A 13635-nucleotide genomic window follows, 5' to 3' on the forward strand; every position below is an offset into this window, starting at 1 on the left:
AATTTAGCATAGTTCTTCACATTGATACTGAGTTAATAATTATGTCTTTGCATGATGGGCATTCTGTGTTTATTTCTTCTAGATTCCTGAAGTATACACTCCAGTTCTTGAACATCTAGTTGTGCTGCAGATCAATAGCTTTCCACAATACAGTGAAAAAATGCAGTTAGTCTGTTGCAGATCTATAATAAAGGTATTTCTAGCCCTCTCAGGAAAAGGTCCAGTTCTCTGGAATTTTATTAGCACTGTGGGTGAGTCTGTGATATTAAGTTTGTTGTGGTTTTTTCGTTTGAAATTTTTTTTCCCCTAAATTGATTAACTGGTTCTAAGGAGATAGGTGGAATAGCTATTTGGGGTCAAAACTTAAGCTTTTCCATCCTCTAATAATAGAGGTTTAGGGTTCTCATTGTGTTATTTTAGAATAACCATTGTTAAATCGCTTAAGGAATACATTTAACAACTGGGATGACAGAGTGGCTATCATCAAGGGCAAGAGAATATATTTTTGTGATAATCTGTTGTAACATAAGACTTACCGTTCCTGCTCTGAAGGATTGTGGGGAGAAAGGGATTTTCCAGAAAAATGTACAAAAATCTGTTCAATACCCTTTCAGTTACCCCTACAAAATATCACAGAAAGTAGGGTGAGTGTCATATCTATTAGGAATGCAATCTTTTTATGCTCTGGAACTTGTACATAGGAAAAATGAAAATTCCAAATATGCGGTTAGTCAGATAGTCCTGCAAATGTAATAATGAATGTGTCAGCATTGGTGGCTGACAATTCTAGTAGCCTCCAGCATGCTGACATTTCATTATAGTGATTTTCAGAAATTATTTTTTAATTTCTTTCAATTATTTACGGTGTTTTTTTCTCTATTGCTGTGGCATTTTCACTGTTTGCCACATTCTTGATTTGAGCACCTAAACAGCATGTGGGAATGCAGATCCTAAGTCCGCATCTGTGAGAGTCATTGGGAGTTGCTGCCTTTTTCAGTATGGGCATTATGGGCAATGCCTCAGTCATCACTGCATTCAGTCAGGAAAAAGTCAAAGCAGTACTAAGAAAAAGTAGTAAGAAGCAAGTTCAAAATTGGTTCCCTGTGAAATATCCTAAGTTATGGCTCTGGTTTTGGCTGTATTTGTCCTTAAAGAAAAATCTGTGTTCTTTTGCCTCTCCCTCATCCTGACAGAATGTAGAAAACAGAAGACTGATTTAATTGATTGCTAATGTAATGAGTGATATGGATGCTGTGCCTTTTAAAGTCTGTTCAGACAAATTTTTTTTTTGTTTCAGTGCATCAGGGATTAATCAGAATCTTCTCCAAGCCGATCACATTTTCAAAGGTAAAGTAACCGTTTAAACATATTTATTTCATCTAGATTCGTAGAGTACACATCCCAATTCTTGAAGATCTAGCCCAGTAAACAGGGAAAGACCCAAAGAAGCAAAAATACTACTGTCCATTTTGAATTGTGGCTCAGTTGTTACTAGTCTCTGGTTCCTACGGCTGCTCAGCATAATAAGGATGTGCCTCTTGTACTGAATGAAAAAAAAATGACAGGAAATAGACGTTTGCTCAGGTTGTCTATAACAAAATAGGTTGTAATTGAGGTGATTCAGCTTTCTTCCAGGTTAACAAATTTTGGGCGCTTTAAAAGTTTTACTGAATGTTTTTGTTAAGGGACAATTTTAAAACCTTTTAGTTCTGTGCAGCAGGATAACTGTAGAGTTTCTCAACTGACCACTAGAAGTGGAAGAGCTTTAGAGATTTTTGAAGAGAGTTGCTTGTTTTGTGCTCTTTTCAGATTGGTTAAGTGAGAAAGCTAAACATTTCATGTTTCTACCTGCAGAAGTCATTTTACATTGTGTTGTAGCTTGGTCAGGTAGTTACATATTCAGTTGTATTGTGTCTGGCTGGGACGGAGTTAATTCTCCCCAGAGCAGCCCTCACAGAGCTGTGCTGTGTATCGGTACCAGCCAGGAGTTGGTAACACCCCGGTGTTGTGGCTGCTGCTGAGCAGTGCTGGCACAGCACCCAGGCTGTCTCTCTCCAACATTCCCCCTCAGCAGCAGGCGGGGCCTGGGCAAGATCTTGGGAGGGGACACAGCCGGGACAGCTGACCCCAACTCACCAAAGGGATATTCCATACCATATGGCAATAAAAGCTAAGAGAAAGGAGGAGAAGGAAGGGGAGGCATTCATTATTTATGTTTGTCTTCTGGAGCAACCTCTATGCATACTGAAGCCCTGCTTCCTGGGAAGTGGCTGGACATCACCTGCTGATGGGAAGTAGAGAATAAATCTTTTGGTTTTCCTTTGCTTCCATGCACAACCTTTGCTTTTGCTTTATTAAACTGCCTTTGTCTTGACCCATGAGTGTTTTCCATCTTATTTTCTCCCCTCCCTGTCTTGCTGAGGAGGGGAGTGATTGAGCAGCTTGGTGGGCACCTGGCATCCAGCCAGGGTCAACCCACCTCAGCAGTGTTCCTGAAAAATATTGTGTCCTTTCAGGCTTTTTTTGGAAAAGAAACTTCTGGATCAGAAGAATCCAGTGAAGCTGAAGAGGTTGGGACAGGGAGATGGAAAGTACCAACCTGTAAGGACTATCTGTATCTCTTCAGAAATCTACTGAACTGTGACACAATGAAGGTAAAAGCATAGTTAACATGGAAATACAAAAGGAAGCATAATCCAAAGTCTTATTGCTGCTTTTCTAACCCTAGACTTTTTCCAAATGTCATGCTGTAGAAGAACTGTTTCCTGGTTTTAGTTGGATTTTGTGGCCGATAGATAAACTAGATAGGGATGAATTTAGGCTTCCATAGCTGAGAAACATCTAAACCAGGATTCTCTGTATCATTCAAATCTTGGTTTGTAAATTCAAGGAATAATTTTTATTGGCATTTTGAAACGTGAACTTTTTTCCTCCTATAAAGGAATGTGTTTTTGAAGATGAAAACTTTCTTACTGCAAATTCATCACTGCAGTCCCTGAATCGCTTGCTATATGATGAACTTATAAAATCTATTTTGAAGATTATTGAGAAATTGGACCTGACTGTTCAGAAACTGGATGTTAATGAACAGGTGAGACCTGTTGACTTGTCTATTATAAATTCCTGCTGTTGTAAGGGAACCAAGATCACGTTCTTTGTTTTGTTTTCATTATGCTTAGATAGCTCCTTGTAATGTCCTTGAAGTAGCATTCATACTAGACAACATGTTTTTACTTCATATTTCTGAATATTACATTGCAATCTAAGGAGATGGAAACATTGGAATCAGTAGAAGTTCACAGAATCTGTGATTTTAGACTCCCTACTCTGGCTTCTAGTGGTTTTCATTTTCTACTTGCTTTCTCCTTAGAAGCAAGCATCCCTTATTATTTCTTTGAATTATTAATGTGTCAATTATTAGTCCTTTGTCAGTGTCAGACTAGCTAGTAGCAGCTAGGAAAAGAAGAAGAGACAGACTGTTTATCTGGAAAAAAGGTGTAAATGCTTTCTGTGTTGTCACAGATCCAGTGTTCTTGCTTCAATATTTATTTTCAGGATGAAAATGAACCTGACAGTGTTTTGCTTGGGCCTTCTTCTGACCCTGCTTCAAACCTTCAGCCAACAAAGCCAACAGACTTTATTGCCTTTATAAATCTAGTGGAATTCTGCAGGTATTAATATGTTTTTATGTAATTTGGAAGAAATTTGAAGTGACATTTATTGAAGATGCCTGTTTCTGACTTAGGATGGTATACCGTATTTCAAAATGTACAAGATGATTAGCAGGGAGACCGTTGGAGTGTTTCTGACAGCTGGGTCATAGACAAAAACATGCTAGCTCATCAGCTCAGGTTTTTTTAAAGACTACAGGAGACAAGTCATTCACTTTGATTATTTGGGTTTAATTGTCTTTCGGTATATGTTGTAACTTTTTAGTATTATACTGACCATATATCCTAAATACTTCAGAGACCAGAAAGGCAGTCTTCATAATTGGGCATTAAGTGAAAGGTACAGCATTGTTTGCCTGTGGAGGTCCAGTTGATTTCCCTTAGCAATACTGCAGTATTGGTAATGAAATGTGATACGTGAGTATGTGTGTTTGTATAAATTCAATAATAAGATATAATGAGGAAGAAACAGCTTTGCACTTTAAAGCAAGATAAAAATCTTCCTATGCTTTCCCTAGAAGGCGGCATGTAATTATTCCCTCTTTGGAGCTGCTCTGTTTTAGCAATACTTCTCTTTCTTGTACTGACTTGAAAGTTTGAAAAAAGAGAAGCAAATATTTTATTCAGTTTCTTTTTTCTTTATTTTTCCTTTGTTTTCTGTGCATCTGTTTTAGAGAGATACTTCCAGAGAAGCATGTTGAATACTTTAACCCTTGGGTATATTCCTTTGGTTATGAGCTTATTATATATTCAACGAGACTACCTCTTATTAGTGGATTCTACAAGCTGCTTTCTGTTACAATGAAAATTGCCAAGAAAATAAAATACTTTGAGGTGAGATCTCTTTTCCCAGCGGAGGGGTAACATGTTGTACTAATGATGATGCTGTTCCTTTATATATAGTCTTTTATGCGCTATGGAAAATAGTTCATTGAAACTGTTACCCAGTTGTTTCAAATGTTTGTAGCATCCTCTGTAGTTACAAGCACATAGAAAATAAAAATTTAGACTACAAGCCCAGTTTCTGAAGAGACACCATCCTTGTGTAATGCTTTTCTGAAATCCTAGCTGGTTGAACAGAGGGATGGGAAATATCCTTGCAGTGCAAGTGGTCTGGAAGATACCTTGGATATCAGAAACAATCTAGCCAGAACAGCAGAGACATGTATGGGTTAATTACTCACCTTCTGGGGTATACTTGTATTACACTCACTCATTTCCACAGGAAATATGATGCTCTATTGGTGGATGCACCGTTTATGGTATGGAAGCTATTGTAGAATGATGGTGCTTCATCCCATTATGCATGTAGCCCACCACAGAGTCCAGAACTGTCCTTGCCACTGCTGGTGATGGCACCAGGTGAAGCAAATTTGGAAACTCATTGGTGTAGATGCTTGTACTGTAGATGTTGTTGTGAATTGCCCTTTTCTTCTCTCACCAGCATTCTTGCCACCTGGACATCCACTGTTAGGGATGTGTTTTTCTTTTGTGGTTTGTTAGATGGGCAGACAAGGAGAAAATTAAGCCATTGAAAAGTTATTTTTTAGTCATATGTATCTTGCTTATTTGGATAATTTTAAATGTGTTCCAAAAAGTTGACCCTCAGTGCACCGTATTAATGTTAGCTTACAAGCTTTGAGAGAACAAACATACATTTTAAGTTTTCACTGATGCCAGTTTAATGTTGGACAGTGATGTATGTATTCTGAGTGGAACTTGTGCTTCATGTTTGTACTGTGTACTATATTTTTTAATACTGTTGACTTGTGGTTTCTGTTTGGCAGGGCGTCAGTCCAAGTAGTCTCAGAAAATGCCCTGAAGACCCAGAAAAGAGGTCTTGCTTTGCACTGTTTGTAAAGTTTGGAAAAGAGGTAAGTGATTTTGCTGGCTAACTTTCTTAATCTGAATATAAATGTACATGACTCAATCAAAATTATATCCTCTGAAAAACCTTGCATATGTGATAGAAGTATTCCAGCTCTTTGAATTATGCAACATAGTGGGGGTTTAAGATATTTTTCTGTCTTTTTTTTACTCAATGTTAGAAGAGGTGTATTGATCACCTATTCATGTACAGTTGAGAAATAACTGTATAATTCTACATTACATACGTTTTGTTAACTGCAGGTGAATGAGATTTCAGTATTATTTTTGAGTTGTTTATTTTACGTGGATATTGATAGAGCTAAATCAAGAGCTTAAAAAGGTTTATGATTGTTCTTGTTCTATTTATCTGAATTTTAGGTTGCAGCAAAAATGAAACAGTATAAGGATGAATTGTTGGCATCCTGTCTGAATTTTTTGCTGTCTTTACCACATGACATCATCATGCTTGATATCAAAGCATATATTCCTGCACTGCAGGTGGGTTAGAGCAATGTACAGCTAACACTATTTTTTTCTTTTCCCAACACATACAGAAATTCTGGAGCAGAGTTACTATGCTGTTGAGCAGTTAACTATAAAGCTTTGTACTGTCTTCAGTGAGATAGAATACAAATGACTTCACTTTTTGGATAAACAAATTGCCAGAATTTGCTTTTGCACTAAGCTGACACTGTTAGTGGCTGTGTTGCAATATAGTACAGACCTTTTGTGCTTGTCTTGAGTGAGATGTTAAGCAGACAAAAGTTATTAAGAAGGAAGATGCATTGTATGCTAAATGCTTTCAAATATGGTAGATTTTATTAATGTTTAAATAGTAGTAGTCAATAACAAGGAAAGAGTGATAGTTTTTACATTTGACATGTAGAATGCATTTAAGCTGGGCCTTAGCTGTACTCCAATGGCTGATCTGGGACTGGATGCTTTGGAAGACTGGTCAGCTCACATCCCCAGGCATATAATGCAACCTTACTACAAGGATATTCTGCCTCTTCTTGATGGTTATTTGAAAAACTCTACATCTACAGGTACGTACAGGCAAAGAATTGTTAGTCTTGGGGGAGAGGAAAATAATTTTTTCATAGTTAGGCCTAAAGATAGGGGTGTGACATACTTTTTGCCTATATTGTGCACTTCCTGTGATTGGAACGATATAACTCCTTTTTCTTTAACTAGGATTTATTTGCTACTGCCGAACAATCATTAATTGTAGCCATTTTATGTGCTACTTCTCTGCGATTTGTACTTTGTATCCTTAAATCAGCTTAGTTTTCACTCATAGAGGCTTGTTTTCCTTAATAAAGGTTTTAAATGAAAGAATAATTTTCGCATCTTAAAAATAAAAATGCGCAAAACCAGGGTGGGTTTTTCTAAATAAACTATGAGCAGGTGCATGGTACAATAAACTAATACTAACGTGCTGGTTTTTTGTTCATCAGTTGAATCCCAGAATAACTGGGAAGTAAGGAAACTTTCTCGAGCAGCCCAGAAGGGATTTAATAAAGTTGTGATACAGCGTTTAAGAAAAGCAAAGACTTTTTCATTGGTAAGAGCACTGTTTCTTTTTAGAGTTAAATGTGAGTTAATCACTTCCCACTGTTTTTCTTCCTTTCTTGCAAGCATACTTTGTTGCTGTTGTTGTTGTTGTTGTTGTTGTTGTTGTTGTTGTTGTTATTATTATTATTATTATTATTATTATTATTATTTCTACCTTGGATCAGTTCAATGAATCCCATTCTACACTGGGGTTCAAAAAGCTATTACATCAACACAGCTGGAAAGGTGTCATATTCTAGGGTGAGAATGGGAATAAAGCAGGGAAAGGGAACTGAAGAAATCCTGTAAGTCAGCATCACTGCTAGACTGATATATTATGGAAACAAAAATTTAACTCCTACACTTGAAACCAGGTCCCAGCTTAGTGTTGCAGTGTGCAAGTGACTTCTCAAGTAGCTAAAAGTAAGTATAGGTTTATTTGTATATTCCAGTGGACAAACTAACTAGGAATAAACCTTTTTAGGTGTAAAACTAATAGTTACTTTTTTATATATATATAAAAAACTGTTCCCAACCTAGTGATCTTTAAACAAAATGAGTAAATTTTTACATCTCACATAGGCTGCTTACACAGAGATACAGGATCTAAACTTTAAGTTCTGGGATTAAAGCAGATGAAGAGAGTAATTTTTACTTCAGATTTTTTTCCATTTTTTAGACTATTATGTCATTCTGTAGGTTATGTGTTATCTGTGATGATAAAATTTTAACTTTATTTGAGAAATGGCAATTGAAAGCCCACAAAATGTGATGGAAATGCTTTCCAGTCTTGCACTCTTTTGCTTATAGAACCAAAACTGTTCTCTTGTTTGATGCAGTGGTTTTCCCCATAGGTTCTTCATTCTGCCTTCTTCATCCATGTTAGTAAGAGCCATAAAACCTTCATTTACTATGTAAACAAAGGTACTTCTATGTAGAAGTAACTTTTCCTTCACTAATATGAATCTGTTGAATTATTTAGGATGACAGTCCCTCCTTGGAAGCAGTAAGGACTAGAGTGGCACGCCTTCTTGGATCTTTGGGAGGACAGGTCAACCACAACTTAATTACAGGTGAGTGTACTGTCAGTGTAAATAATAATATTTACATGCCTCTGCTGTCTTACTTGGAAGTAGATTTCAGTCAAGTCTCAACATCACTTTATGAGAATGCATGAGCTTTTCAAGGAAAGCTATTTTTTGTTGCTCTTGTTTCAACAACATTGCTTTTATTCAGTTCTGGAGTTTAGGAGGGCAAAGTATTCACTAGCTTACTATGGAATGCAGAAAGTGTGTAAAAAAACAAAAGCAAAAAACAAAACTTCAGTTAAGGGCAAAAAATTATATGTATCTGAATATATGCTTTTATTTGTTCCCCCCCCATCCCTTTCACCCTCTGGCTGCAAAGCCATTTTAAAGCTTTGCCCCAGTTTGTAACTCTTTAGTACTTGTTTCCACATTTTTACTACAATTCTCACTTAATACAGTTTTTCAGAACTGCAGCCTGTGAATTGTGTAAGTCTCAGCAAGCTTACTTTTTCACTTTTGAGTTTAAGCTGCACCATGCCTTTAAGTATGTCCAGGTAGTAGAGCTCCATTTGAGTGTTCTCTGCTCTTTTCTGTTCAGCCTGTGAATAAGCTTTATAATTTAATTATTAAATATCATAAAATCTAATTAAAACAAAAATGGAAAAGTATAGTGTAAGTACCTGATCATGAGATTTAAGGGATAAATTCAGTGCAAAATTTAGTCAGTCTGAAAACTAATGTAGTTGTATAGAAGTTCTATTCCTTTCTTTTCATGCTTACGTTTGTTTTTTCTGCCTTTACAATCAATTTTCTTTCTGCCAAGTACTTCTCTGTTGCTTATTCAGAAATACTGGGGGAAAGTACCATTATTCCCTGGAAATTAAATACAAAGTGTGGTCAGACTTTGTTAACCAAGTTAACAAACCTATAGGAATATAGGGAGAGAAGGGAGTAAGTATGGTAGTTTTCTTTGGAGGACATAGCCATAAATGTAGTTGGTTTTTTGTGCAACTGCAGGAGGATGTATGTTGGATCTTCTTGTCTGATCTGATCTTCGAGAATTTTTATAACAGTAGAAAACAAAAGTAGCATATTGGATGTCTTGAAGAAGTATTTTAAATCAAGTGTGGTTCAACATCTTCTGGGTTTATAATTGTCTCCAAACTTACCTGTATTGAAACTGGAGGCTGCTGCAACTGTCTCCTGAAGTGTTGGCTGCAATTAATTTTTCCATGTGGTCGCTAAACATCTTTTTGATGTGCAAATAAAACTGACGTTCTAACGTACTTCTGGTGCTTGTAACATCCAGTAATTTATAAAGCATTAACATCGTATGGCAATCTAACTGAAGTTGGAAGGTTACAGATTTTTTGTCTGAACTACGGAAATACTTGCTCTATGTATATTATATAAAGCTTATTTTTTGTTTTGATCTTTTTCAAATGCGTTAGCTACCTCTGCAGAAGAGATGATGAAGAAATGCGTATCCTGGGACACTGAGAAGCGTCTGAGCTTTGCTGTACCATTTGCAGATATGAAGCCTGTCATCTACTTGGATTTATTCTTGCCTCGTGTGACTGAACTGGCTCTTTCTGCAAGTGACAGGCAAACAAAAGTATTGTTTTTTCTGCATCTTTTTTTATGCTAGCTGATAAATACTGCATAAAAAAGACCTGGTTTAATTCATTCATAGGTAGCAGTGTGCTGCTTTGATGCTCTTTCATGATGGCTTTATTCCAAGTGTTTAAAGAGCAGTAGTTGCTATAAGGTCTACCAGACAGCATTGTGCTTTGAGAGTTAGACTTAACATAAAAATGAAAATGTTAAACTAGTTGATCTTCAGTGTTGTTTGGCCTCCTTCTCATGCCTAGCCTATGAACTTGTGGGCCACATCCAGCAGAGCACTTAAGCAAATATTTTGCTGCTTTGCTGGTTTGGGATGTTGATATCCAAAGAGAGTCCAGAACGGAGGTATGCCTGAAAACACAATGATAGGTGACTTACCCAGTGATGAATTTTCTCCAGCTGAAAAGCAACTGCCCATAATAGAGACTAAAACATCAGGAGAAAGGCCAGTTAGAATGTGTGTAAATTAGTTCCATGAACTTGATCTGTTCCTGGAATGGTGATTTAGCATAGATTGGAGTGATTTCTTGAGAACATCCATTCTTGTGACTCATTCTCTCCTGCTCACAATTTTGTCTTCTCTGTCAAAATAACGGATGCATAACCAAAAGGATTTTTAAATTTCAGGTTGCAGCTTGTGAGCTGCTACATAGCATAGTCACATACATGTTGGGGAAAGCATCTCAGATGCCAGAAGGACGTCAGGGTCCCCCACCCATGTATCAGCTACAAAAGCGAGTATTTCCAGTACTACTTCGTCTTGCTTGTGACGTAGACCAGGTAAACAGATTCATTTATAAGTATTTTATCTTGTTTAAAATAGCTCTAAATATGGAAATTAATTTTATTTAGAAGTTGTCCTGTTAGAAGTTATGCAGACACATTGCCTTTTTTTTTTAAGACTTAAATAATGGAGTATAATTCAGAATAACTCAGAGGAGTGTACAAATACATAAGAGTTTCAAGGCTCATTCAAAGAATTTGTGGTAGTGGCTGCTTTTTATTGGTGTATTTAGTTTCTATATTTTTCTTTTTCTGTAATAAGTTAATTCGAGGTGAAGTTGATTATTTCAGTATTGAATGAGTGCAAAGCTACAGTCCACAAGAAAAGCATTTGGGAGAGAATCTGTAGCTGCATCGTTGATAGCTAAGGATGATATATTTAATTCAAACATCTGAACTTGGTATTTCTCCTCCTTTACACAAAACAGAATAGACACATAGGTTCAGCTCCACTGAAATTACAGGTCTTGTGCCTATTCAGACTGCTGTTTGGAACCTGGCATCCACATTCTATTTTTAGACCAAAGGGACTTGTGTTCCATTAAAACATCCAGGAAACTCTTACCAATTTAGGTGAAACCCCTTTTGCTGGCATATGGCTGAACATAAACCATAGGTAAATAACATCTGGATTCGTCCAAACCAATGCACACAGGCATACACACTGTATTATAAGCATGTATGTATGCATAAATAAGTATATTAAATGGTTCTTCCCTTCATGTTGTAGTATGACAGTATTCAGTCAGGTTGACTTACAGGTAGAATTGTTGAAATCCAGAAAGATAGAATATGGTAAAGATTAAGAGAGAGTTTAGATCAAAGTACAGCTTGAAAACAAACTTCCCTGTTTCTCTGGCTGTACATGGGCATATCAGTCCGTGGCATGCAGTGTTCTTTGTCTCAGAGGATCTTACTGAAAGTAAGCTTGGAGATCTTTTGAGGCTAGTTGAATAGAAAGCAGCTAACCAGTTTTTTGTTATTTTTTTTAATCCTTGATATGGCAATGTTGTATGAAGCTGATTATTCATTTTATAGACCGTTTTTCAAAGTAGTACTGTTTTCTGTTCTTAAGTATTTTGAATAGCAGAAGAGCATAGAAATATATTAATCCTAGAAATACAGTTGACATTTACTCTTTTTAGGTAACAAGACAGTTGTACGAGCCTTTAGTCATGCAACTCATTCACTGGTTTACCAACAACAAAAAATTTGAGAGTCAAGATACAGTGGCGTTCCTGGAAGCTATCTTGGTAGGTTCATAAGCGTTTCTTCTCTTTTTTCTGTGCCATGTGACTTTATTTTTAACTAGGATCATTTTACTACTGAAAGAACCAGGAACATGCCAACAGATATAATGGCTCTTTATTTGTCTGAAAGAAGGAAAACAATTTATCAATTTATTTTGGTTTTTTAATGACCGTTTATTGTTTCTAACAGAGATTTTGATGATGGATTTCTCTATCTCTTTGACATTCTCAAAATGCAGGTGTAGCACCCTTAGAGTCTTTATAAGATTAATGCAACACTCATTTTATCATCAGTGTATACAAGGAACTACTGAAATACATTCACGCCCCCAAATGAAAGTTGCTTTTGATGTGTGCTTAATTTTTCTCTTAAGTTTCTTTTCTTTCACCAAGTGCAAAAGCTTTTAATTTAAAACTGACTTTTGCACTGAGCAGAAGTGGTCGGAGGCAAGGTAGGTCAGGAGGTTTTGCAGTACTTTTTGTAAATGAAAGTCAGTGTTGTCACACCACTTCTAAAGCAGAGAAAGTGGTCCATTAGAAAATGAAGTGACTTGGACAAGACTCCTAAACTGGTAGCTGAGACAGGAATAGAAATCTGGATCTTTGAGGCCTAATGCAGTGCTGTGAGGGCTGGAAATGCTGCCCTTCCCTTGGAGAGTAGTAATTTTGAAGCTTTGTTATTTCTGGGAAACTGTGAGTACAGTTTTTTAACTTACAAATAAAATTGTGTAAATAAGCTGCCCTAATACTGTATGAGACAACGGTGGGGGGTTTTTTCATTCTTGTAACAAAATAATCTTGTGTAATTTCAGAGTGGCATAGTGGATCCAGTGGACAGCACTTTGAGAGATTTCTGTGGTCAGTGCATACGAGAATTTTTGAAATGGTCTATTAAGCAGACAACACCGAGACAGCAGGAGAAAAGCCCAGCAAACACCAAGTCGGTGTTTAAACGGTTGTATAGTCTTGCTCTTCATCCCAGTGCTTTCAAGAGACTGGGTGCAGCACTTGCCTTTAACAGCATCTACAGAGAATTTAGGTGAGCAAACAGTAACTAGCTTTGGACTGAAGGTTCAAGGAAATATAAAGAATTTAAGTGTGGAACTCAGTCACCACTGATACTCGTTCTATTAATGTAGATGATAGCTGTAAAATGGAGTTACTCTGCTTATTCATTTTTAATTTAATGATTTTGTAGTTTGGGCTTTCTGCAAGTGGGGAGTGTATAAATTGAAACTTCTATCACAAGTTTGTGGGAAGTTATTTATGCCTTTTAAAGGTGGTCAGCAAGTTACACTGCTATTTTTTTAGAGCAGTTTAGATGTATTTTTGTGCTAACTTGTTATGCAGTTTATCTCTACAGTATTTTAATTTGGTTTTTAATTGGAATTTCACACTTAGTGCTTCTTCTACTTATGTTTCTCATCAAATTTATTCCTGATTTTTAAAGGGAAGAAGATTCTCTGGTGGAGCAGTTTGTTTTTGAAGCATTGGTTGTATTTCTGGAAAGTCTGGCCTTAACCCATACAGATGAGAAATCATTAGGTGAGTTATAATTAATTAACTATGGAATAAAGAAAAAAGCCATCCTGTTGAATCTTGGATTAAAAAAGAAAAACTACTATAACTGTAGGAAAAATAAATGTGCTTACTTTTGCAACAGAGGAAGGATTATTTTTCATTAGTGGTAGAGAGATCATTTGATATCTAGTTAGGAACTCTTCGAATCATCTCCTTGCAACATACAAAGGTGGTACATTTTGAGCCCAGGAGAAAGAACCTTTTCACATTTACAGTGATTTACAGTTTCGTAGTAACGCTAGAAATGCTAGTGGTGCTTCTGATTTGAGTCCT

General features: G+C 36.6%; 1 protein-coding gene across 5 annotated transcripts in view; it reads left to right on the forward strand.

The window, feature by feature from the left end:
* PRKDC (protein kinase, DNA-activated, catalytic subunit) overlaps nucleotides 1–13635 on the forward strand; it is an 89499-nt gene that overhangs the window by 11753 nt on the left and 64111 nt on the right. For all 5 annotated transcript variants that reach the window (XM_054815147.1, XM_054815148.1, XM_054815149.1 and 2 more), the window contains 16 exons: nucleotides 83–251; nucleotides 1298–1347; nucleotides 2517–2654; nucleotides 2942–3091; nucleotides 3556–3671; nucleotides 4346–4505; nucleotides 5459–5545; nucleotides 5919–6038; nucleotides 6427–6586; nucleotides 6998–7104; nucleotides 8077–8167; nucleotides 9574–9737; nucleotides 10376–10528; nucleotides 11677–11784; nucleotides 12594–12820; nucleotides 13232–13326. In XM_054815147.1, the coding sequence (XP_054671122.1) occupies nucleotides 83–251; nucleotides 1298–1347; nucleotides 2517–2654; nucleotides 2942–3091; nucleotides 3556–3671; nucleotides 4346–4505; nucleotides 5459–5545; nucleotides 5919–6038; nucleotides 6427–6586; nucleotides 6998–7104; nucleotides 8077–8167; nucleotides 9574–9737; nucleotides 10376–10528; nucleotides 11677–11784; nucleotides 12594–12820; nucleotides 13232–13326 (2095 nt within the window). The remainder of the gene's footprint in view (nucleotides 1–82; nucleotides 252–1297; nucleotides 1348–2516; nucleotides 2655–2941; nucleotides 3092–3555; nucleotides 3672–4345; nucleotides 4506–5458; nucleotides 5546–5918; nucleotides 6039–6426; nucleotides 6587–6997; nucleotides 7105–8076; nucleotides 8168–9573; nucleotides 9738–10375; nucleotides 10529–11676; nucleotides 11785–12593; nucleotides 12821–13231; nucleotides 13327–13635) is intronic.

The sequence above is a fragment of the Grus americana genome, chromosome 2 (assembly GCF_028858705.1).
Source record: "Grus americana isolate bGruAme1 chromosome 2, bGruAme1.mat, whole genome shotgun sequence".
In the NCBI taxonomy this organism is placed as follows: Eukaryota; Metazoa; Chordata; class Aves; order Gruiformes; family Gruidae; genus Grus; species Grus americana.